The following is a 25,540-nucleotide window of genomic DNA, read 5'->3' as shown; positions in this document are numbered from 1 at the left end:
CCCTCCAGCCTCCAGGGCCGTCAGGAAACAGAAATCTGTCCTTTAAGCCACTTAACCTGGGATACTCAGTGATGGTGCGGAGCTGCCCGGGGCCTCCGCCCTCACCTCGGAAGCACCCGTCACTCACCCACTTGGCTCGGGACTGGGGGCCGTTCTCCCAGAGGCCGGGCCCCCCCGCCCCCCGCAGCTCGCCCACCGCGGGCAACACCCCGCCGACTGCTCCACGTCTTGGGTACAGCGCGGCCTCCAGGAGGGCCCCCACAGGACCCAACTTAAACGGACAGGCCAGCACTTTATCCCGCCTCCATGCCTGGGACCCTGCTCTATTTCTTTTCTTTCTTTTTCTTCTTAAGATTTATGAGAGAGAGAGAAAAAAAAAGATTTATGAGAGAGACAGAGAGAGAGAGAAACGGGGTGGGGGGGAAGGTAGGAGACTCCCGCTGGGCAGGAAGCCTGGCGCGGGGCTGCACCTCAGGACCCCGAGATCATGACCTGAGCCTGACGCAGTTGCTTAACCGACTGCACCACCCCGGCGCCCCTCCTTTTGTTGTCGGTGTTGGCAAATATTTAGAGAAAAAGGTGCGAGTGGGAGGGGCAGAGGCAGAGAATCTCAACAGACTCCTTACTGAGCTCGGAGCCCCACACATCGTGATCCCAGGACCCAGAGATGATGACCCGAGTGGAAATAGAGGAGTCAGGGCTCAATCTCCCAAGGCCGCCAGGCACCACCCCCTTGCTCTATTTCGGCACCACTTACCCCCTCTGACAAGCTTTGCCAGTCACTTTGTAAGGTCTCCCCTCCCTGCTAGAATGTTGGCTCCACGAGGTCAAGGACAGAAGCCAGGGAAATGAAATGCCCACACTAAACAGCGTTCCCGAAAGCAAGTGGGCAGGGACCTCAGATGCTACATGGGGCCTGACCGAGTGACCAAACGGTGTCTGCAGACGGGCCTTAGCCCGACACGAGAGGGCATGAAAACCGGAACCACACTGGCCTCAGCAGCGCAGCAGGTGCCCTCACCCGGGAACAAGACCAACAGCCAGGGGAGGAGTGTGCAGTGTGATGCCCTCCCAGGACACTTTTTTTGTTGTTGCTTTATTTCCAATAAAAAGGGAAAATACAACCTCCTCAACTGAACAGAGTAGGACTTGAGGAGATTCTTACATCTCACTGAGGACGCCTCCTGGAAGGGCCGGCTCTTCCCAGGTGACTGTGGTGGGGCTACAAGCCCGGTCAGTCCTGCAGTTTGAGCTCGCACTTCTTCTCCAGGTCGGCCATCTCCTTCAGCACCAGCGCCACGCTGTACCGCAGCTCCTGGAACTTGGCGGCGGGGACCTCAAAGCGGTAGGCTGACCCATCCGACAGCTGCAGCTGCATCAGGACGCTCGGCTGCAGGGAGCGGGCCAGGGCACTGGTGGAGATGGCCACATCCACTCTCCACCGCAAGCCGGCGACACGGGGCAGCCAGGCCCCCCGCTGCCCCGCCGCAGAGTTGAGGAGCCGCCGCTGGCTCCCAAACACCACGCTGGCCAAGTCCGTGACCAGGTCTTGGGGAACGCAGAGCTCCTGGAGCTGGTCCTTGAAGGCATCGGGCTTCAGGCTGGCGGCGGGCAGCCGGAGGGCCTGTTGGAGCAGCGTATGTGTGCCTGCGAGGAGGGCACCCAGCCGTTCCTCTGGCAGGTCTGCGGCCGCCCCGAGGCGCTGCACGGCCTCCCGGCAGTCCTCTCCCTGCAGACTGCTCACCACCAGCTTCAACAGCTTTCTGAAGGTGCCTCTGTCCAGGTCGCCCAGGAGCCGCGGCATTGCGGCCACTTGCGGGGGGAGCTGGGCCCCCAGGAAGCTCAGCCGGCCCGCGTGCCCGTCGCCGGGGTGATGCAGGTAGGGCGCTGCGGTGCCCACGGCAGACATGGCTACTTCTCCGGCCGGTCGGAAGCCCCGAGGAGAGTCCCCGCCGCAGCTGCCAGGGCGGGGAGAAGAGAAACCGTGACCCCCGCGTGCCCTGGGCCAGAAAATGAGGACTGACGCTGTGGCCTCAAGGCGCTGACAGCGGGAAGGGGGGCGCTGAGAGCGGGTGGCGGCGCCCGGGCGTCGGCAGGGGAGGGGGACGGGGTGCGGGCGGAGGCCCGGCCAACAGGAGGCTCACGCAGTCCTCGAACACATCACGGGGAGCAGGGGGCAGCGACCGCAGCCCCGAGAGCGGAGGGGCGGGCGGCCAGGCCGCGGCCACCTGCCACCCTACAGCACCCAAGGCGGAGCCGCCCCAAGGGTCTGCAGGAGCCAACGGGGAAACTGAGGCCCACACACAACCGCCCCAGGACTAGAACGCAGGCCTGTTCCCACGACGCGGGCGGGAGGGGCCGAGGCACGTGACGGCACGGGATCCGCGGGGCCGGAAGGGCGGTGTGACTTCACGGCGCGTCGCAGGGGCTGGCCCTGGGGCCTCCCCGCGGCGCCCGGCGGGATGCGGATCTCCTGGCCGCGCCCACACCCGCTGTCCCAGGAAGACCCGGCCGCCCGCCGCTCGGGACCGGCTACCCCCGCTGGCGCTCTCGCCGCCACCCGCGCGCCCAAGGAGCCCAGGGCCGGAGCCGTGCGCCGTGCCCGCCCGGACGGCCCCGTGGCCTGTGCGCGGCCGGGGAGCGGCCTCCGGAGCCCCGCGCGCAGTGACCGGGGAGCAGGCCGCGGCTCCGCGCGGAGGGGCCCCAGCCCCGCCCCCCAAAGCCGATGCCCCCACACCTGCAGAGCACTGCGCGCAGCCGCCGCTGGAGGGCCACGCCGCCCCCAGGCCGGAAGCGGCCCCGGGCCCCGGAAGCGACGGAGGCCACTTCCGGAAGCGACGGAGGCCACTTCCGGAAGCGACGGAGGTCACTTCCGGGCAGCTCTAGGGCGGCGGGAGGACCCTGGCCTCTGTGGTCGGGCGCGGCAGTCGGGGAGCAGCGACCCCCCCCCCCCGTATGCGGGGTCCCGCCCCGCCCCCCCGCTGCTGCGCGTCGGCCGCCCAGTCGTGGGGCTGCTTGGCCTCCCGGGGAGCTGAGGCTGCGGCGTGTGCGCTGCTTCTCGGGCCGTTCGCTCACGGCGGTGAAGGGGAGGCGCGGAGCCTCAAACTGAGCGGAGGAGTCCGTCCGAGAGGAGGCTCTGGGGCGGCCGGCGGTCGTCGCCGGGACGCGTCGCTGGCTGGTCGTTGGGGAGACGCGGTCCGAAGGCCGGGCCACGCCGCGCGGAGGAGGAGATCGGAGAACACGCGGGACCCGTCGCGTCCCCCGGCCCCGGCGCCGCTGCTGCGGGGATCTGGTACTGAGCCGAGGCCGCCGCGCAGACCCCGCTGCCTGCGTCTCTGCCGCTCTCTCTGTCTCAGGAATAAATAGTTTTTTAAAATTGGGCTCAAAAATAAAATAAAATAAAATAGGCTCAATTTTTTAAAAAATAATTTAATTTATTCCTGAGACACAGAGAGAGGCCGAGACTCAGGCCGAGGGAGAGGCAGGCTCCACGCAGGGAACCCGACGCGGGACTCGATCCGGGGCCGCGGGGTCACGGCCTGGGCTGGAGGCAGGCGTTCCACGGCGGAGCCCCCGGGCGCCCCCAAAATGGGTTCAATTTGACGTGAAAATTCATGGGACATTTCGGTGAGCGCGGAGCCTGGAGGCCAGCAGGGGGCGCCCCCCCCCACGTCCCCCAGCGGTGCACTCCCGGCTCCGGAGCGGTCCGGGGCGCCTCAGTTTACCACAGCGGCTCGCAGCGCCTCTGCTCCGCGGAGGGCCCCGCGGCCTGTTCTCCTGCTTATGCTTTTGGTATCACGCACAAGCATTCAACGTGGAGGAGCTTTCCCCCTACGTTTTCTTCTAGGAGTTTTATGGTATTAGGTCTTATGTTTAAGTTTTTAATCCATTTTGAGTTGATTGCATATTACATATAAGGGTCCAATTTCATTCTTTTGCATGTAGACATCCAGTTTTCCCAATGTGAAATAATAAGAAACATATATATGTTTCTGCCCCAAGTTCCTCCTAATATTTAGCCGTTTGAGTTGTTGCATATTACATATAAGGGTCCAATTTCATTCTTTTGCATGTAGACATCCAGTTTTCCCAATGTGAAATAATAAGAAACATATATATGTTTCTGCCCCAAGTTCCTCCTAATATTTAGCCGTTGACTGCAGTTCAACACCAAACTTCTAAATATCTCGTAATTTCCAAAGTGATAGGACTTTAAGGAGTTACCCTCAAAACCCTTGGAATTTCCTGGGTCATAGGACCGTCTTTTTTTTTTTTTTAAGATTTATTTATTTGAGAGACAGGGCACGCACAGGAGTGGGGTGAGGGGTGGTGGGAGAGAACCCTCAAGCCGGCTCCCCACTGAGTTCAGAGCACCACACGGGGCTCAGTCTCGTGGCCCATGAGATCGTGACCTGAGCCGAAACCAAGACTTGGATTCTCCACTAACTGAGCCACCGGACACCCTGCGGAATGTCTTGTTCTAATGAGGTGACTCTCAGTGTGCTCCTGAGCGGCTCTGAGTAGGAGCTTGGAATGCTCAGTTCTCCTACCTCGTCCCCCAGAGAGGGGAGAGGAACTGGAAAATAAGCTTGTTGTCAATCACACCCATGGGACGAAGCCTCCACAAGAATCCGCACGATATGGAGTCCAGTGAGCTTCGGGGTGGGAACGCTCGGAGATGTGGAGAGTGGCTCACCGTCAGAGGGGACGGAGGGCCCCATCCTTGGCCCTCCGCTTGTGCTGCTCTCCCAACCAGCTGTTCCTCAGTCACATCCTTCATAATAAACCGGGAATCCGGCAAGCAACTTTTCCTGAACTCTGAGCCACTCTCGCAAATTATCAAACTTGAGGAGGAGTCGTGGAACCTTTGACTTACAGCTGGTTTTTCAGAAGCACCGGTGACAAACTGGGAGTGACAACTGGCCCCTGGAGTAGGAGCAAGTCCTTAGGTTGTGGGGCTGCCCCTACTTCCCCAGTCTGCTCTTGCTCTTTGCATGGGCCTGGCATGGCCATTGTTACCCCCATGGCAGGGCTGCCGCCTCTGCCCCGCTCTGACATGTCATTGTCACGTGTCTCATGTGACTCCCAAACATGTCTGTGCACAGACCCCCCCCATTACAGCCCCTATTTACACTTTTCAGACTGAGGAAAAAAGGGAAACAAGAATTTCATTGGTGAACATTTTTACTAGCAGCTTCCTGAACCCCTGTGCTCTTCTGTTCCTGGCAAATACGCAATACCTTGCTTGGCAACTGTGGTGGCCGGGAGAATGTTCTGGATGCCTGCAACTACAGGAACTTCATTAACGAAGAGCTCCGTGGTTGAGCTCTGAAGCTTACCCTGGTGTGCTGAGGCCACACCTCTCAGGGCTGGTCCCCACCAGCTACTGCGCATGGCAGGGACACTAGGGCAGGCCCATTCCTGGAATACACAGGTCCCCAGGTGGCCGACTTGGTCTCAATAATTTGCTTAGATGGGACAAGCCTGGGATGATTCCACCCAAACTTTTCTCTCTGGGTCAGACCTGAATTGTGGTCTGATAGCTCTCTCCATCTTCCCTGACTCCCTATTTTCTCTCATGCCAGATCTTTCCCTGACATTTGCATGTTTAATCCTGTCTTCGTGTCTGCTTCTTGGAGGACCCAGACTAACACAAATGAACCATACTTGGGTGACCGGGAGAACACTTGGGACTGCCTAGCCCACTGGCTGGTGAGGAGGACACTGTCCTGGTCAGTAGGTGGTCCCTGGCACAAAATGCTGACTCGGTTGCTAAGCAGGTCACCTGTGGTGACCTGGCCGCATGACCCAGTGGGAGGAAATGCTGTGAGAGGTGCAATGATGCAAGCGCTTGGAAAATATGGGGAGAATGGTAGAATGACAGAGTCCTGGGATTTGGGCATGAACATGGCTGTGCCATCTGCAGAAGAGAATTCTATGTCATTTGAGAAAGAGGTCTTGGCATATTCCTGGACTCTGGTAGGAAAAGAATGCTGACCATGGGACATCAAGTGGCTATGTGTCCGCATACACCTCCCATTACGAAGTGAGGTCTATAAGGCCTGCAAAGGCATGTTAGGGAGACCCAGCAGCAATCCTTTATAAAGTGGAAATAGGGACGCCTGAGTGGCCCTGCCTTCGGCCCAGGCGTGATCCTGGGATCTGGGATTGAGTCCCGCATCGGGCTCCCTGCATGGAGCCTGCTTCTCCCTCTGCCTGTGTCTCTGCGTCTCTCTCTCCATCCGTGTTTACGTATTGGAAGACTTAATATTGTTAACATGTCAATACTTCCTTGGGCGCCTGGGTGGCTCAGTCGGTTAAGCATCTGCCTTCAGCTCAGGTCATGAGTCCCAGGATCAAGTCCCACATCAGGTTCCCCACTCAGTGGGGAGTCTGCTTCTCCCTCTGTTCCTCGCCCCCACCTGTGCTCTCTAATAAATAAACAAAATCTTTTTTAAAAAGTCAATATTCCGGGATCCCTGAGTGGCGCAGCGGTTTGGCGCCTGCCTTTGGCCCAGGGCGCGATCCTGGAGACCCAGGATCGAATCCCATATCGGGCTCCTGGTGCATGGAGCCTGCTTCTCCCTCTGCCTGTGTCTCTGCCTCTCTCTCTCTCTCTCTGTGACTATCATAAATAAATAAATTGAAAAATTTTTTTTAAAAAGTCAATATTCCTAAAGCAATTCAATGCTATCCCTATCAAAATCCAAATGACATTTTGCTTCAGAAACAGGAAGTCCCATCCTAAGGTTCATATGGAATCTCTAGGGACCCAAATAGCCCAAACAGTGTTGAAAACAAAGAACAAAGCCAGAGGCTCACACTTTCTGATTTTGAAATTTACTGTAGTCATCAAAACTGTGTGGTACTAACATTACAACAGACATGAAGCAATGGATGGAAATAGGAGACCAGAAACAAACCTTCATAGATATGGTCAAATAATTTTTGACAAAGGTGCTGAAATCATTAAATGGGGGAAAGGACAGCCTTTTCAAAAAATGGTGCTGAGAAATCCACATGCAAAAGAATGAACTTGGACTCAACACTATATACAAAAATTAACTCAAAATGGAAAAAAAATGGATCAAAGACCTAAATATAAGACCTGTAATTATAAAAGTTTTTGAATGAGCATAGGACAAAAACTTCATGACGCTGGATTTGCCAGTGATTTCTGGAATACAACAACAAAGGCCACAGGCAACAAATTAAAAAATAGACAAATTTGGGTTCATAAAAAAATTATAATTGTGCATCAAAACCACTATCAATAGGGGTGCCTGGGGCTCAGTTGGTAGAACATGTGACTCTTCATTTTAGAATTGTGAGCTTCAGTCCCATGTTGGGCATGGAGCCTACTTAAAATAAAAACTTTTTAAAAATTAAAATAGGGCACTTGATGGGATGAGCACTGGGTGATATGCTATATGCTGGCAAATTGAACTCCAATAAAAAAAAAATTCAAACATACCCCTGCTATCAACATAGTACAAAGGCAACACACAAAATGGGAGATAAACTTGTCAATCATAGATCACAGTAAGGGATTAATATCCAGATCATATGGTTAACTCCTAAAACTCAACAACAAAAACCATGACAACCTGAGTCAAAAATGGCAAAAGACTTGAACTGGCATTACTTAAAAGAATTTGTACAAACGGTCGATAAGTACATGAAAAGCTGCGCGACTTCAGCAATCATTAGGGGAATGCAGGTGGGCGCCACGCGGAGATAGCAGTCCGCCCCCTTAAGGACGCGACTGACCCTGCGTGCTGCAGGCTTGGCTGCCTCGGCCCAGGTCACCATCCGGGTCCGGGTCAAGTCCTGCAGCGGGCCCGCGGGGAGCCTGCTTCTCCTGCTGCCTGGGTCTCTGGGTCTCTCGTGAGTAAATATATAAAATCTTAAAAAAAAAAAAAAAAAAGAAAAAGGAGGAGGAGAAGGAAAGGAAGAAAGGAAACAAGGAAAGAAAGAACTAATGTTGACAGGAACAGGAATGTGGAGGAATTGGAGCATTTGTGCACGTTGTTGGGAGTGTAAACAGAGGCAGTTATTTTAAAAAATTACAAGTATGATCCAGGAAGTCTGAGACAGAGCAGGGGCTGGGCTTGGATCCCCTCAACGCTGAGCGCAAAATCCAGCTTTCTCTGGCTGCCTCCATGAGAGAAGAAAGAAAGAAAAAAAGCTAAAACTGCTTCTTGAGTGTATGCAGGAGAGCAGAGGGAAGGATGATGTTTACCACAAAGACCACAAAGAACACTTCGTAACTTTTAAAAAAAATTTTTTTTTTTTTTTTTTAAATTATATTTTATTTTTTTTATTTATTTATGACAGTCACAGAGAGAGAGAGAGAGGCAGAGGGAGAAGCAGGCTCCATGCACCGGGAGCCCGACGTGGGCCTCGATCCCGGGTCTCCAGGATCGCGCCCTGGGCCAAAGACCGGCGCCAAACCACTGCGCCACCCAGGGATCCCTAAAAAAAATTTTTTAATTGGAGTTCAATTTGCCAACATATAGCATAATACCCAGTGCTCATCCCGTAGTGCCCCCCTCAGTGCCCGTCACCCCGTCACCCCATCCCCCCCACCTCCCCTTCCACTACCCCTCATTCGTTTCCTGGAGTTAGGAGTCTCTCATGTTGTGTCTCCCTCTCTAATTTTTCCCACTCATTTTCTCTCCTTTCCCCTTTAATCCCTTTCACTATTTTTTTCTATTTTCCGAATGAATGAGACCATATAATGTTTGTCCTTCTCCGACTGACTTACTTCACTCAGCATCATACCCTCCAGGTCCCTCCACCTGGAAGCACATGGTGGGTATTTGTCCTTTCTAATGGCTGAGGAATATTCCAGTGTATACAGAGACCACAGCTTCTTTATCCATCATCTTTTGATGGACACTGAGGCTCCTCCCATAGTGTGGCTATTGTGGACATTGCTGCTGTGAACATCGGGGTGCAGGTGTCCCAGCATTTCCCTGCATCTGTATCTTTGGGGTAAATCCCAGCAGTGCAATTGCTGGATCATAGGGCAGGTCTATTTCTAACTCTTTGAGGAAACTCCACACAGTTTTCCAGGGTGGCTGCACCAGTTCACCTTCCCACCAACAGTGCAAGAGGGTTCCCCTTACTCCACATCCTCTCCAACATGTGTGGTTTCCTGTCCTGTTAATTTTCCCCATTCTCACTGGTGTGAGGTGGGACCTCATTGTGGTTTTGATGTGTGTTTCCCTGATGGCCAGTGATGCGGAGCATTTTCTCATGTGCTTGGTGGCCACGTCTAGGTGTTCTTTAGTGAAATATTTGTTCATGTCTTTTGCCCATTTCATGACTAGATTGTTTGTTTCTTTGCTGTTGAGTTTAGTAAGTTCTTTATCGATCTTGGATACTAGCCCTTTATCTGATGTGTCATTTGCAAATAGCTTCTCCCATTCTGTAGGTTGTCTTGTAGTTTTGTTGACTGTAACTCTTACCCCCACCTTTGTTAGTGCCTTACATCTGCAGTTAATTAGTTTATCCCTGTCCTTTTTCCCAAAATATTCTCCAGCTTCTGGTTGGGTGGAGTTTATCTTATAGCAGCTTATTTAGAAAGACTGTTATGAGTGATGTGCCCCAAATTTGTGCACATTCAAATTTGGTTGTATGAAGCCATTAGTTTATTTTTTTCTTTATTTTATTTTATTTTATTTTATTTTATTTTATTTTATTTTATTTTATTTTATTTTATTTATTTTAATTTTTTCATGAGAGACACAGAGAGAGAGAGAGAGCAAGAGAGAGAGCGCAGAGACACAGGAGGAGGGAGAAGCAGGCTCCATGCAGAGAGCCCAGGTCTCGATCCCTGGTCTCCAGTATCACGCCCTGGGCCAAAGGCAGGCACTAAACCACGGATTCTTTCCCTTCCAGGAGCCCTTCATTATCTTGAGTGTTCGCAGTGTCTGGCCTCTCATCTCTGGATCCCCGGGCCAGAAACACTGCATGTTTTTCAACACATGCCCCTGCCGCTGCGCACAGTAAGACTATGCTCAGCTTTAGGCTGCAGACGGTGGGAGTGGCAGTTACTTGCTCTCCCTCCTGCCCTTCCCTACTGCACTCCCCACCAGGGCATGTTGGCATGTTGTTTACTCCAGTACCCTCAGATGGTTGCTTTTGTGTTATATTTAGGCTTTCTGCAGAGGGTGGGAGAGATTGTCCAGTAGCATCTCTACCTATCATACTCAGGAGCACAGAGTGAATGCAGCCTTTATACTTGAGGACGGGCTGCCTGCATGTAAAATCCCTGGCTCACATTTTCTTTCCTGAATAACTTATAGGTTTGGTCCTTTCATCTTCTGGCATCGAATATAATTAACACTAACCCGTTCTCTTTCCCTTATAAATGAATTCTCTCTCTCTCTCTCTCTCTCTCTCTCTCTCTCTCTCTCTCTCCCTCTCTCTCTATCATAAATAAATAAATAAATCTAAAAAAAAGATACTGAAAAATACCGAAAATAGGGACGACTGGGTGGCTCAGCAGTTGAGCGTCTGTCTTCCACTTAGGGCGTGATTCCAGGCCCAGGAATTGAGTCCTGAGAGAGAGAGACAGAGAGGCAGAGACACTGGAGGAGGGAGAAGCAGGCTCCATGCTGGGAGCCTGAGGTGGGACTCGATTCCGGGACGCCAGGATCGCGCCCCGGGCCCAAGGTGGCGCTAAACCGCTGAGCACCCGGGCTGCCCTGACAGGCAGCTTCTTGACGTGGAGGCCCACACTGTCTTCAGGAAGAGTTTCACTCAAAGCCTGATGGTGAAATTGCATAGACTTGACTTCAGTCCTAACACTGGAGCAAAGGTCGCCGCCGTGCCAGTGTCCCCTCAGCTCCCAGGGACGGTGCTAAGACGCCAAGTTTTCATCATCCGGAGGGGCAGACACAGGCTTGTCCATTGGACAAGCTGGTGGTAGACGCAGTCCTGAGTTCCAGGCGCTGCGGTTCCACTGGCGTTGCCGTCCGTGTAGGCGGCTTCCCATCTCTCCACTGTAGGATGCTCGGCCGAACTCGGTTTGTAAACAGCAACAGTTCGCTGTTGCACACCCAGCGCTAAGCCAGAGGGGCTGCTCGGGTGGGCCCGTTCTTGGGGATACCCGCGGCCGCCGCATCACCAGCAGTAGCAGCAGGCAGGAGCCCGGTCAGCTCGGGCGGGCCTGGAATCGTGCTTTCGGCCAAGCGCGTCCAGGCGTCACAGGCAGATTCTCTTGCTGGTCTCCCGCGCGCAGGGGGAGGAGCCAGTGGTGGCTCCACACCCGGCTCAGCCTTCAGGTCGTCTGAGCCCGGCGCCGCCAGGAGCCCTTCCCGCCTCAGCAGGCCCCCAGCTCTTTCCACGGCTGGTTCGCTCGTCCAGGCCCCTCTCGTCGATCACACGACCGAGAGTCTGGCCTTGCCCAGAGCTGCGCGTGCAAAGCCAAGACTTCGGATCCGGAGGAGGCTCAGAGCAGCTTGGCCCCGGGAGGCACGCGGGGGAGGCAACGACTCTCTCAGGAGCCTTTTCTTTTCCCATTTTGCCTTTGATTTAAGGGTGGTTTTCAGGCCGCCGCGTTCAGGGGGAAGCCGTGGCACAAAAGTCCTCGACGTTCAGCAGCCATTTGTGGTGTCCGTGGGGCGAAGGTCGAGAGGCCTTTGCGGCCACCACGTTCTACTTTAACGACCCTATTCTATACCTAACGTTGATTCAGCTTATGGCTGGGGGCGCGGGGGGGGGGGGGGGACTAGTGAATTTCCCAGGCGCCTTGTTTACAGCGAAGTGTACGGCGGCCCCTCTGCGTCCCTCGGGCAAGCCCAGCGGCTGCGTGGAGGCGGCGGCCCCGGCCATCCCCCGAGAAGCCGGCGAGGAGCCCAGGGAGCGGCCGGGCAGTCCGGGTCGGTTTCACGCGGACGCTGAGTCGCTGTGCGTCACCATCCAGGACGCTGGCAGCTCTAGGGACTCAAGGCGGACTCCAGCGCTTTGCCCTTCCCGTGCCCATGGAGGCCTGGGCCTCGAGTGCCCGCCGCTGCCGCTGGGGATCGGCCACGTCACGGGTCACGCGGATTACACGCTTCCCCTGGAGCGAGTGTGGACCGAGAGGAGCGACGCCTGGGGGCTCAGCGCGGGGCCGGATGCGCTGCGGCGTGACCCCGGTCCGGGTCCTGTCCCCGGCGGGCTCCCCACAGGGCCCGCTTCGCCCTCTGCCCGGTCTGCGTCTCTCTCTGGGTCTCTGGTGAGTAAAAGAAATCTTTAAAAGAGAGGGAAAAAAAGACTAAATAAAAGGGAAGCTCGGTCAGACGGGAGCCCGCGGCCGGCAGGGGCCGCCCAGCTGCGGGGACTCCGCGCCCGGAGCCTGCAGCGCCGCCTCGCTGCCCCCGCGGGAGGAAGGCCCGCGCCCCCCCCCCCACCGCCCGCGGCAGCGCCCACTCCCCAGTACTCGCGGACCTCGCGTGGGCGCGGCCTCTCCCGGCCGCCCCTTTCCTCGAAGACAGCTTTGCCCTCCTCTGTTCCGTGGACTCGCCTGGGGTCTGGCCAGCGCTTGCGTGTTCCAGGTTGCAATCCCCTGCTGTGCCCAGATAAACCCACTTTCGCCGGTAAAATAACTGTCAACTTTATTTTTAAGGTTAACGTGGGAGGAAGGTATCCCTGCTGCACCCCACACCGTGGCCTAAGGGCAGCAGGCCGCCTACAGAGCCCTGCCACCCGGGCGACAATCGCTGGGCAGTTTGTTCAAAGGGAGAGGCTGCCAAGGCCCATCCAGCTGCCCCGCGAACGCCAAAGCCTCTCCAAAACAAACAAAACAAAAAAGCCTCTCGCGTCCGTTACAGCCTCTGCGCATTGTCTGATTGCAAACAAGGTATAAGAGCCAACTAAATGCTTCCTCAGCATCCATTACACCCGCAGCGATCTCTCCCACAGGAACTCTCAGGTGCTGCTAACAAACAACAAAGACTTTCCCACCTGTTTGTCTTCATGGATGCGTCTTCTTCCTGCATGAGGCGTTTCCCTCCAGGAGGAATCGTGCGGTGTGCCTGAAGCCAACTCACACTGAGAGCCTGACACATCTATTCAATTCACATGTGTTCTCCATGGTGTGAACGACCTATTATTGTCTAGTTAAGTATTGAGCTCTCACTGAAGGATTTCCCACATTCGCTACATTCATTTCCAGAACGTGTTGTGTGCCGCAGAATCCAGTGGGACATCTGAGCAAAGCCTCTCCCACACGTGGTACACACATAAGCTTTCTCTCCAGCGTATTTTTTGATGATTGACCAGGTAGGATGTTTGACCAAAGCCTATTCCACACCTGTCACACTTACAGGGCTTCCCTTCAGAATGTATACTTTGATGGTGAATCAAGTGTGGTGGTTGACTGAAGCTTTTCCCACACTCTACATTCAAAAATGTCCTCTCTTGAATGAATTTGCTGATGTTTAATGCTATTTATTCTCTGATTAACAGCATTCCCGCATTCATTATACTTACAGGGTTTCTCTCCGGTAACATTTTAAGACAGTTCAAATTCTCACTAAAGGCCTTGCCGAATTTGGTACAGCCACAGGGGTTATTTTTCCACTGTGAATTCTCTGTTGTTTAACAGGCTTTGATGTCTCTCTAAAGCCTTTGCCACATTAACTACAGTTTCTCTCCACTGAATTTTCTGATGTATGAGGATTGAGTCTTGATTAATTTTCCCCCATACTTCATACATCTGTTGGGCTTCTTCCTAGTATGAACTTTCTGATGCAGAATAAGTTGTACTTGCTGAAAGACTTCCCACCCAGATACATCCACTGAACTTTGACCCACTGAGAGCTGTTTGGTGTGCATCCTGGCTTGAATCACATGGAAAGCCTCTGCTATGTTGACCAGCCCTCTCTCCTGTTATGTCCCTCTGAGGTGCAACGGGTTTGTGCCTGGAGTCAAACTTTTCCCCAAATTTGCTACATTACTGGTATTTCCCTGGCCTATTAGTTTTGAACACTTGACCAGAACCTCTCTTCTGGGAAAAGAGCTTCCTCCTGGCATTTACTGTGATTTTTTTCCCCACAGGGGTTCTGCACTTGTCTCAGCCCCACAAGCTTGTTGAAACTCAAACACCTCTGGATTGACCATTAGGAAAATGTTGTGAATTATTCCTTTTAATTCTTCTTCAGAAGATTTCTCATTTTTTAAAAAAAGATTTTATTGATTCATGAGAGATACAGAGAAAGAGGCAGAGACACAGGCAGAGGGAGAAGCAGGCCCCATGCAGGGAGCCCAACGCGGGTCTCGATCCCAGGTCTCCAGGATCACACCCTGGGTCGAAAGAAGGCGCCAAACCGCTGAGCCACCTGGGCGTCCCAAGATTTCTACTTTGGAGTTGACTGTGCTTTGTCTTGACCTAAGAATCTGAAACAGAAGGAAAAGTTAGTGCTTCCTTGTGAAGGGAGAAAGAAAGTAGTTATGCTCATGATTAAGCCAAATCATATTTTCATGCATCTTGTACATCAGCCTGATCAGAGCTTTATCCCTTCTGTTAAAACTTTATCCCATTTTATCTTGAATCACAGTTAGTTGTTTGTGTCCATCACTCTAGCTGGGCCTGAGATTCTGAGGGCAGGTGCCTTCTCATGCTGGTCTCCATAGCATCTCTGTGACACTGTGCACAAAGCAGGTGCCAACTACCAAAGTCGTGCATGAATGCATTTCAACAGGTGCTTGCCAGGCTCTGCTCTGGTGCTGGGATGGTGATGAGGGACGACCCTGCCCCTGGAGCTGACATTCCAATGAGGAGAGTGACAATAAACAAATAAACATATGGCAGCAGATCAGGTAAGGACAGAGAATTCCTCTGAAAACTGGAACGTGGGACACCCGGGTGGCTCAGCGGTTGAGCGTCTGCCTTTGGCCCAGGGCGTGATCCCGGGGTGCTGGGATCAAGTCCCTCATTGGGCTCCCCGCAGGGAGCCTGCTTCTCCCTCTGCCTGGGTCTCTGCCTCTGTGTGTCTCTCATGAATAAATAAAATCTTAAAAAAAAATCTGGAATGTTCTCCTAAACCAAAACACAAATGCCACAAAGACAAAGACTTGGCTTCGCTAGCTCTTAACCTCAGCTCCTAAAAGAATGCCTGCACACAGGTGGCACACAAAAAGAATTTGTTGCATGAATGAGTGAAAGGATGGGAGGCATGTTTCAAGTGTAAACACAATGCAAAGTTCTGCTTATATAACTAAGCCTTGAAAAACACGGGTTGGGGCACCAACATGCTGTGCAGCTGGAAACACACAGGTAACTTTAACTCCTTAAAAACTCCACTACTAATGGCTCCTGTGGACTGGAAGCCTGATCTATAACATAATCAACACATATTTTGTATGTTTTATTATTATAATATTCCGTATTTTTACAATAAAGTAAGCTAGAGAAAATATCATTAAGAAAATCATAAGGTGGGGGATCCCTGGGTGGCGCAGCGGTTTGGCGCCTGCCTTTGGCTCAGGGCGCAATCCTGGAGACCCGGGATCGAATCCCATATCGGGCTCCCGGTGCATGGAGCCTGCTTCTCCCTCTGCCTGTGTCTCTGTCTCTCTCTCTCTCTCTGTGTGTGTAAATATCATAAATAAATAAATTAATTAAAAAAAAAAAAAAAAAAAAAAAAGAAAATCATAAGGTGGGCAGCCCGGGTGGCTCAGCGGTATAGCGCCGCCTTCAGCCCAGGGCCTGATCCTGGAGACCCGGGATCGAGTCCCATGTTGGGCTCCCGGCATGGAGCCTGCATCTCCCTCTGCCTGTGTCTCTCATGAATAGATAAATAAAATATTTAAAAAAAAAGAGAGAAAATCATAAGATTAAACTATTGGGACAACACTAAAATAAAAATCTTTGCCCAGTGAAGGAAATCATCAGCAAAACAAAAAGTCAACCTATTGAATGGAAGAAGATATTACAAATGCTATATCTGGCAAGGGTTTACTATAAAAAATATATTTAAAAAATTTACACAGGGGCAGTCGCAGTGGCTCAGTGGTTTGGTGCCGCTTGCAGCCCGGGGTGTGATCCTAGAGACCCGGGATCAAGTCCCACATCAGGCTCCCTGTGTGAAGCCTGCCTCTCTCTCTCTGTGTTTCTCATAAATAAATAGATAAAATCCTTTTTTTAAAAAAAATGGGCTAGAGGACCTGAATAGACAATTTTCCAAAGAAGACATGCAGATAGCCAATAGACACATGAAAAAATGCTTAACATCACTCATCACCAGGGGAATGCAAATCAAAATGACAATGAAATACCACCTTACACTTGTCAGGATGGCTAAAATTAAAAACACAAGAAAAAACACTGTAAGTGTTGGCAAGAATGTGGAAAAAAAGGAACTTTTGTGAGCTGTTGGCAGGGATGTAAATTGGTGCTGCCACTGTGGAAAACAGTTCCTCAAAAAATTAAAAATAGAATTCCCACATGATCCAGTAATTTCACTACTGGATATTTATTCAATAAAAACAGAAGCACTAATTTGAAAAGATAGATTTTCCCCCTGTGTTTATTAGCATTATTTATAATAGCCAAGATAATGGAAGCAATCCAAATTCCCATCAACAGATAAGTGGATAAAGAAGATGTGGTATATGTACACAATGGAATATTACTTAACCACCAAAAAGAAAGATGTTGCCATTTGCAACAACATGGATGGACCTAGAGGATATAATTCTAAGTGGAATGTCAGAGAGAGACAAATACTGTATAATTTCACTCATAAGTGGAGTTTAAGAAACAAAACAAATGAGCAAACAAAGTAAAATAAGACAAAAAACAGACTCCAGAATACAGGTAACAAACTGATGGGTGCGAGAAGGGAGGTGGATGGGAGATGGATGAAATAGATAAGGGGATTAAAAGTACATTATGATGAGCACTGAGTAATGTATAGGATTTTCAGATTACTATATTGTACACCTGAAAATAATACCACACTGTATTTTAAAAAACCCCAAAATCATAAGAGAAAATAAATTTGTTACTGTACTGTATTGATAATGCATTTAGATTGTCCAGTAGCAAGATGAATTGTCTGTACCTACAGCAATATTGTCTTATATGATAGACACTGTACATATTATAGATATTACTAGCACTAGCTAGCAAACATGAAAAGATAATCTTCATTTCTCATATTTATTTCCAGGTTTAACAATCTATGCATTGATAATGATGAAGCAGTAATGTGACTGCTTTATGGGAGCCTAGTGGAACTGATACGATCGCCTCACAGGAGCCTAGCATATGCACTAGTAAATGATTTGTTATAAAATCATTATGGCCCGCAGCACTATAGTCCTACTTATACTACAGTATTGGAAACTTACCTTTGTAAAAACCCGCTTACCTGTGATGACAGGCTGATACACGTTTCCTCCAACTAGGGGATAGAGGGATGCACTGTACTGTACGTCTCTGTACATTTGTATACCATTCTTTTTAAAAAATATTTTATTTATTTATTCATGACAGAAACAGAGAGAGAGAGAGAGAGAGAGAGAGAGAGAGACAGAGACACAGGCAGAGGGAGAAGCAGGCTCCATGCAGGAAGCCGGACATGGGACTTCCAGGGACTTTCCAGATCCCGGGTCTCCAGGATCAGGCCGTGGGCTGAAGGCAGCACTAAACCGCTTGAGCCACCTGAGCTGCCCTGTATACCATTCTTTGAAAACATTAGTACAAAACAGAAAACTGACATGTTAATTTTATATTAAATGTCAGTCATTTTATGCCTCTGTAAGGACTATCTACGAGCTTGCCCATGATGTTCCACTTTTTTTTTTAAGATTTTATTTATTTATTCATGAGACACACACACACACACACACATACACACACACAGAGGCAGAGACACAGGCAGAGGGAGAAGTAGGCTCCCTGTCGGGAGCCCAATGCAGGACTCGAGCCCAGGACTCTGGGATCACAACCTGAGCTGAAGGCAGATGCTCAACCGCTGAGCCACCCAGGGATCCCAAAGCCAAACAAACCTCTTTCTAAAATTGTCAAACCATCCTTTGCTGGTATTAAATCATCCAGCTTTAGATCTTTTTACATTAAATTGTCATAGAGTGATGTGGCTTTTTCTCAAATTGTATCAGAGCCTATAGGTATGCCATATAGCAGTCCTGCACCCACATAAAAGCTGCATTTTCAGTATGAGATAAAAAGGTATTTCACAAAATTTGCAAGATATTCATTCTTCCTGGCATAGTTGCAGCAACAGCTCCATGATTTCCTTCTCTCTTTCTCCCTTTTTTAGTGAGCTCTATGTCCAAAGCAGGGCTTGAACACACAACCCTGAGATCAAGAGTCACATGCTATACAGACTGGGCCAGCCAGGTGCTGCTCCCCTTTTTTCTTTTTATAGTGGTCCTCATGCTGGATTTATCTTGAGATGGGGGGCAACAGCAGCTGCAGACCTCAATCTACAGTACATATCAAACAATTCAACTTTTTTTTGTAACATCATGATTTTTTTCCTGCTTCTTGGAAGCACAATTGGCATCATTAGTGGCATTCGTATGGGTCTCCTAGTGTTATTGGAGGTTTATGGTGTTGCACTAAATACAATGAAAAATACACAAGAACCACAAGAGATCATCTTTACTGTGTAGTTTACTGGAGGGACGAAGCGCTGATGTAGAGTGATTGATGTCAGATGGTGTTTTCAGTGGATCCCCGGGACACTTGGGCTCACCACAAAGCAACAGGAGGTGGCCGATATCTATCACAGTAGTACAGTATGTACTGTTAAAAAACAAAATTCGACCAAGTAAATTTGAAGATCTAAACGGCTTTATTAAGTGATTCGTGAATCAAGTATGTAGCAAGTAGAGTGGAACTCTAAAGTGCTACAGGAAGAGAAAAGTTTTTGAAAGCAGAGCAGGGAAGTAAGGCATAAATGGAAAAAAAGGATTATTTTAGGGTTAGGTCACCTTCATTTGGGGACAAAAAGTTCTTAGTATGTGGATTATCGCATCTTCTTGGAGGATGGAAAGACTCATGTGACAGATCACCTTATTGGTGCTGACCAGAAAATTTCGGAGACTATATTTCTGGGGCAGGATGACAAGAAGGTTAGGTAGGAAGCCTAGTTTTTTTTTTTTTTTTTTTTTAAGATTTATTTATTTATTCATGAGACACACACACACACACACACACACACAGGCAGACACAGGCAGAGGGAGAAGCGGGCTCCACGCAGGGAGCCTGCCGCGGGACCCAATCCCAGGTCACGCTCTGAGCCAAAGGCAGACGCCCAACCGCTGAGCCACGCAGGCATCCCAAATTTTTAAAGATTTTATTTTATTTATTTTTTTTTTAGATTTTTTTTTTTAGATTTTATTTTTTTAATGAGTTTTTTTTTTCAATTTTTTATTTAGTTATGATAGTCACAGAGAGAGAGAGAGGCAGAGACACAGGCAGAGGGAGAAGCAGGCTCCATGCACCAGAAGCCCGACGTGGGACTCGATCCCGGGTCTCCAGGATCGCGCCCTGGGCCAAAGGCAGGCGCCAAACCGCTGCGCCACCCAGGGATCCCCTTAAAGATTTTATTTATTCATGAGAGACACACACACAGAGAGAGGCAGAGACACAGGCAGAGGGAGAAGCAGGCTCCATGCAGGGAGCCCGACATGGGACTCGATCCCCCGGTCTCCAGGATCACGCTCTGGGCCGAAGGCGGCCCTAAACCGCTGAGCCACCCGGGCTGCCCCAGGAGTCCCAAATTCTAACCTTTTATAATAAGTTTGTGTATATTTTATGGTAGCAAATGATAAAATAGACTAGTACTTATATATTTTATACATTCCTCACATACCTAACATTTTTTATATTTCTAGACTACACAGTTTGTACGTTTTTTCAAATTGTCACAAATCTCCAAAAATTTTTTCTAACACACTTTTGAAAAAACAATCCCCCTATAAGTGGACGCACACGGTTGGAGCCGTGTTGTTTAGGGATGAACTGTGAAACTGCATAGAGGAGACCCTGTTTCCGACGCGCCGGGAGGCCGGCAGGGGGAGCTCAGCCCCCTCCAGCCTGAGGAGACCAAGGGAAGGGAGTGCGCCTAGCCGCCGCAGATGCCACTTTCTCCCCCTTTCCCCTGTACCAGAACTTTGCTCTCCTGTGCTCTGCGGCTCATCTACCTGCAGTTTTGCTTTTGTTTGCTTATCCTAAATTACAATTTTCCGCTATTACTAAATAAACCCATTTTTGCTGGCAAAATAACTGGCAGTTCTAAAGTTAAGAATATTGTTAATTATTTGTAGTCTCTTCTTTAACAGAATGTAATCTCCTTTTTGCCTTGGTAATGATTTGCACTTCAGTTGCTTCATCTGATGGTAAATTTCCATCTTAGCTTTTTTTTTTTTTCCATCTTGGTTTTATTTTGGATCATTTCCTCCTTTAACATATTTTTCCATACTTTCACCTATGTTTGGCAGGCGGTGGGGAAGGAAATAAACTAGTAGGTCTACGTCTTTTTCCAAGGAAACTTTCATTCACCCTGTCACTTCCTAGCTCCTACTTACCTGCAATGGTGAAGGGCAGAGGATTATGGAGCAGTCTTTGGCCACCTCCTAGAAGCCCCAAACTAGGTGTGTGCACCTTTCTAGTATATGTGGCCATGTGACAGCTGCTGTCCTTAGCCAAAATACTGGCCTCTGTGTTACAAGCAGATAATACACAGAGTCACATCCTCTGAGCCCCAAACTTGCAGTTCCAATGCTCCCATCAACAAAAGCAACTCAGACTTAACATGTTGGACCATCCTGCCAGGACAACCAGATGACAGCACGGAAAGAGTACACTGGAGTCAGCAACACGTGACTAAACAGGGATGTGTTCCATGGAATTAGAGGATGAGAAGAGAAGGAGATAAAAGGTGCAAGCAAGCCTCTTGAGCAACAGAGTCACCAGAGAGCCCGAGGGGGATGTGGAGTTAAAGGTTTTTTTTTTTTTTTTTTTTTTTAAAGATTTTATTCATTTAGGGGATCCCTGGGTGGCTCAGCGGTTTCGCGCCTGCCTTTGGCCCAGGGCGCGATCCTGGAGTCCCAGGATCGAGTCCCGCGTCGGGTTCCTGGCATGGAGCCTGCTTCTCCCTCTCCTCTGCCTGTGTCTCTGCCTCTCTCTCTCTCTATGTCTATCATAAATAAATAAATATAAGTTTTTTAAAAAAGATTTTATTCATTTATTCATGTGAGAGAGAGAGAGAGAGAGAGAGAGGCAGAGACTCAGGCAGAGGGAGAAGCAGGCTCCATGCAGGGAGCCCTACGTGGGACTCGACCCCAGGTCTCAAGGATCATGCCCTGGGCCCAAGACGGCGCTAACCGCTGGGCAACCCGGCTGCCCTAAAGGTTTTTTTTTTTTTTTTAGTAATGAAAAATATCAGAGTGAATTTGTATGCTCGTGGAAATATTAGAGAAAGGTCTTTAGGGGAGGAGATAGCTAAGCAACATCTTTGAGAATTCAAGAGGGAGCCGAGGGAAGGGCCCGCCTCAGGCAGCAGCAGGGAAACGATGCCTGTTTTCCGGAGGGAAGGTGAAGGTCAGGGGAGAGGTGGGTGGCTCTTTGGGTTTGGTGGTAAGAAGAGTTTTGGTCTCATGTCTGAGGCTCAACGAGAGAGGCCAGAGCCGTTCTGATGGTCACTTGGAGGATGAGGGACTTACCCCACCTGAGAAAATCACCAAATTGCAAGGAAGTGTGATGCACTCATCTTAAGTTTAAAGTGAAGCCAGCCACCCTGGTTGTGTGATGTTTCCGCAGTGGTCATGTTGGGGAATGGCTGGGTCCACGCACGCCGGGGGTCCTCAGGGGCCTACGACGAGAAAGAGCTAGAGACCAGTCCTCCACGTGGGGATGGGAGGTGTGGGGGCGCTCCTAGCAGTGGGGCACAGCACTGAGCAGGCCGGGGAGGGGCGCTGAGCTGCAAGAAGGGGGGGCTGGGCTGCAGGCCGGGGGTCGGGGGCAGGAGTGGGGCGGGTGCAGCCGCGGGCGAGCTCTGGAGCCGAAGCAAACGCGACTTTTGGCCACGGATACAGGTGATGGCGGTTCCGGCGTGAAGCCCCGCGGGAGGCGCGGACGCTGGAGCGCGCCCCGGGACGGGCGAGGTGGCCACATGCCAGGGGCCGCCCACCTGCGCAAGGGCGTGCGACGGTACGTCCCGAGCCCGGGAAGGGGCGACGGGGGTTGGGCGCGTCCGCACCGCCGCGGGAGGGGAAGCTCCCCGCGCCCACGTCCCAGGCGCTCGCCGCCCTCCGCACCGACGGGAGGGTCTGCGCGGCGAGCACGCAGGGAGGGTGGGTCCGGGTCCGCCCCCCAACGGGCTTCCGGCCCCGCGCGCGGCCCCGCGTCCACCTGCGGGTAGACCCCGCCCCCTCCCGGCAGGCCGCGCGCCCCCTCCCGGCCCCGCCCCCCGCTCCCGGGCCCGCTCCCGCCACCACTCCCGGCAGGCCGCGTGCCCCCCGCCCCCGGCCCGGCTCGCGGCAGGCCGCGCGCCCCTCCCCCGCTCCCGGCCCCGCCCCCCGGTCCCCCTCCCGGCAGGCAGCGCGCCTCCCGCCCTTCCCGGCATGCCGCGCGCCGGCGCCGGCGCACTCGGGCCGAGTGCGCCCCCTGGCGGCGGGAGCGGGGGCCGCGGGGGCGGGGCCGGAGGCGGGGGGTTGCGCTGGTGACGGGAGGACGCGCGGCGGCGGCGCCCTGGGCTGGCGGCGGCAGCGGCGGCAGCGGCGGCGGCGCAGGAGGCGGACCGCGCGGGCAGCTGCTGCAGCGGCGGCGGCGGCGGGAGAGCCGCGGAGAGCCGGGGCGCGGCGCGCGGGCCGGGATGCAGGGCGGCGGCGAACAGCCGGCGGGTGAGAGCGCGGGCGGTGGGCGGCGCGGCCGGGAAGATGGCGGAGAGGCCGGCGCTGCGGCCCCCGCCCGGCCTCGGGGAGGTCCCCGGCCGGGCCTCGCGGAGAGCCCGGCCCGCGGCGACGGCGGGGCGGCGGGCGCGTGGGTGTGCCGGGCGGGCGGGGCGGGCGGGCGCACCTGGCCGGGGCGCGGGCCGCTTTGTCCGGGGGCGCGGGGCGGCGGCCGAGCGGGGACGCCGCGCGTCTCGGGGGTCGGGGCGTCTTTTATCTTAAAACGCGGAGGCCGCGGTGCCGGAGCCGCACGTCACACGCCCGCAGCCGCCGCCGCTGCGCAACCTTCCGCAGAAATGCGGCGCCCTCCGCTGCCGCCGGCTGCGCGGGCTGCACCCGACCTGCGGTGACCTCCGCAGAAGCCTGCCGCAGGGTTCGGCGCCCCGGGGCGCGGACAATGGGCGCTCGTGTCCGAGGCCAACGGAGGGACTCGGCCGCACGGCCCGCCCCGCCCGGTACCAGCAGGTGGCTCCCGGCCGCGGCTGCCCTTGCGCAAGGAGCCAGGTGTGCGCCTCGCCCGGGGAGGGGAACGAGCCGCGACCGGAGGCGTGACTGCAAAGTAGACTCATCCCGCGAAACGTCCTGGCGCAGGCCCGGTGGCCCGTCGCCCTCGCCCGCACCTCGCCCCGCGGGAGGGCTCGCGGGAGGCCGGGGATCGGGGTGCAGAGAAGCGGGCTCCGGGGCCGGGCTCTCCTGGCTTTGTACTCCGTGCCTCTGGTTTCCCATCTGAAAAATGGGAACAGCAGTAACACTGGGCTCCCGGGTTGGTTGTGAGGACGCAGCCGCCGTGTGGCGCGGGCCGCACCTGTCGGGGTCAGCGCCGCGGACACCGGGTTCCCAGGGCCCCTCTGCTGGGCTCCTGGCTCTTCAGTGGCTCCTAGTGTCACCGTCTTGGTTTTACATTCGCTTGAAGTCTTTGGCTCTATTTTCTTACACAAGCCAGCTGTGGTCGTATTTGCAAAAACAGAGTCATTATAAAGGGAAATGCAGAACACATCTATGTACTTAGACATGTTATGTGCCAATTACTATAGGTTTGTGATGCAGAAGTTGTCACATCAGATGCTTTTAGAAGAAGAGGGATCTCTGGGTGGCGCAGCGGTTTAGCGCCTGCCTTTGGCCCAGGGCGCGATCCTGGAGACCCGGGATCGAATCCCACGTCGGGCTCCCGGTGCATGGAGCCTGCTTCTCCCTCTGCCTGTGTCTCTGCCTCTCTCTCTCTGTGTGTGTGACTATCATAAATAAATAAAAATAAAAAAAAAGAAGAAGAAACCTGCCAAGGAGCCACTCTGGAATGTTGCGGTACTTACTGTCCTTGGGGCAGGTGCGGATCTGTCTCATTTCTATACACAGGAATGAGATTTAGAGCAGTTCTTGGGTAATTCTCCGAATTAAACCGCTGAAGCTACTGCTGTTTTACTGAACAGTGCTATCCTTGAGATAAAAAAAAAAAGATAACTTATTAACAAACTTAAATGGCAGTGAGGACATAAGCAACAGAGTGAGAACTTGGAATACCAGTTCTGTAACATGGTGTCTTGCTAAGCTGTTGGAAAAAATAAAATTGAACCTGCTTCAGAGCAAAGGAGGAAAAGTCATTCCCAAGATGATTCTCTTTCTCAGATCTAGGGAGAGTATCTTAGATTTACTCTCAATGACCATACCTCACCTCCTTTAAACCTATGACACTAAGACTTGGTGTGTGTGTGTGGGGGGGGGGTCCTTCCACTTTAGAGTCTTTGGGCACAAATGGGGTTTATTTTTTTTAATTTTTAAAAAAGATTTTATTTTTTTTTATTCATGAGACACACAGAGAGAGACAGAGACCCAGGCAGAGGGAGAAGCAGGCTCTTCACAGGGAGCCTGATGAGGGACTTGATCCCAGGACCACACCCTGAGCTGAAGGCAGATGCTTAACCACTGCACCACCCAGGTGCCCCATTAATGGGGTTTAATGTTCAGAACATATAGTGACAAAGCAGCTTATGTGAGCAAAATTTAAAATATCTAAAGATAGATTTTAAAATGTCTATCCTAGCCTTTTCTCCTGCATGCGCGCTGGGATGGGCTGTCCCTCACAAAGGAAAAAAAGGGCCTGCTTCGTTCTCTGTCTGGGTGGTCTCACCCAGGGCAACGGTGCCAGCCAGACTCTGCCCTCAGTCTCAGACTTTGCAGCCAGCCTCTGGATGCAAAAGCCCTTTAGGCTTTTAAGACCCTGCCTCCTCCTTCACCTCTGGCCTCAGTCCTTTGGTGCTTTGGGACCATCATCTGGTTGATCTCTACTCTGAAGAGCTTGGTGTCCTAGGTCCTCCCCCAACTACCACATTTCTTTGCTGCAGGCCCTCATCATTGTACCTCCTAAGTAGTCAGCAAATTTATCCTTCCTCAGATTTATCGTCCAGGGCCTGTGCCTGTGATGGCTGTGCCTTCTGGGTGGGCTCCCTCTCTTCTGTTTTCCCCGTAACTGCTCAGGTGACCTGCTCAGGTGATGTGTTGAGAGCAGTGGTTCCCACCCAGAGGCCGTTCATCTGGAGAAGTGTTTGATTGTTCCACCTTGGGGCGGGTGCTACTGGCTCTAAATGCGTGGAGGCTGGGGTGCTGCTCAGCGTCCTACGGTGCA

The 25,540-nt window shown here is 52.4% G+C and overlaps 2 protein-coding genes and 1 long non-coding RNA gene across 7 annotated transcripts in view; 1 reads left to right on the top strand and 2 right to left on the bottom strand.

Annotated features, from left to right (window-relative positions):
* Positions 1 to 1,054: 1,054 nt before the first annotated feature.
* Positions 1,055 to 2,867, bottom strand: COMMD5 (COMM domain containing 5). Its single transcript, XM_055314134.1, has 2 exons — positions 2,738 to 2,867; positions 1,055 to 1,958 (listed from the first exon to the last, which is right to left on the bottom strand). The coding sequence occupies exon 2, from the start codon at positions 1,907 to 1,909 to the stop codon at positions 1,235 to 1,237; it is 675 nt and encodes a 224-aa protein (XP_055170109.1). The 5' UTR covers positions 1,910 to 1,958; positions 2,738 to 2,867; the 3' UTR covers positions 1,055 to 1,234.
* Positions 2,868 to 14,175: 11,308 nt separating this feature from the next.
* LOC129502548 (uncharacterized) lies at positions 14,176 to 22,368 on the bottom strand. Its single transcript, XR_008662983.1, has 3 exons — positions 22,161 to 22,368; positions 21,694 to 21,842; positions 14,176 to 14,391 (listed from the first exon to the last, which is right to left on the bottom strand). It is a non-coding gene; the product is annotated as an uncharacterized LOC129502548 (long non-coding RNA).
* A 378-nt stretch (positions 22,369 to 22,746) lies between these two features.
* Positions 22,747 to 25,540, top strand: part of ARHGAP39 (Rho GTPase activating protein 39) — a 91,077-nt gene continuing 88,283 nt past the window's right edge. For 4 of the 5 annotated variants that reach the window (XM_055313895.1, XM_055313891.1, XM_055313898.1 and 1 more), the window contains exon 1: positions 22,747 to 22,872. The gene's annotated coding sequence lies outside the window, so the exon portion shown is untranslated. Of the gene's footprint in view, positions 22,873 to 23,196; positions 23,425 to 25,540 lie in introns of those variants that run through there. The other variant, XM_055313894.1, reaches the window with a different exon arrangement.

The sequence above is a fragment of the Nyctereutes procyonoides genome, unplaced genomic scaffold (genome assembly GCF_905146905.1).
Source record: "Nyctereutes procyonoides isolate TBG_1078 unplaced genomic scaffold, NYPRO_anot_genome, whole genome shotgun sequence".
Lineage (NCBI taxonomy): Eukaryota > Metazoa > Chordata > Mammalia > Carnivora > Canidae > Nyctereutes > Nyctereutes procyonoides.
This window is presented reverse-complemented; position numbering and strand designations above follow the sequence as displayed.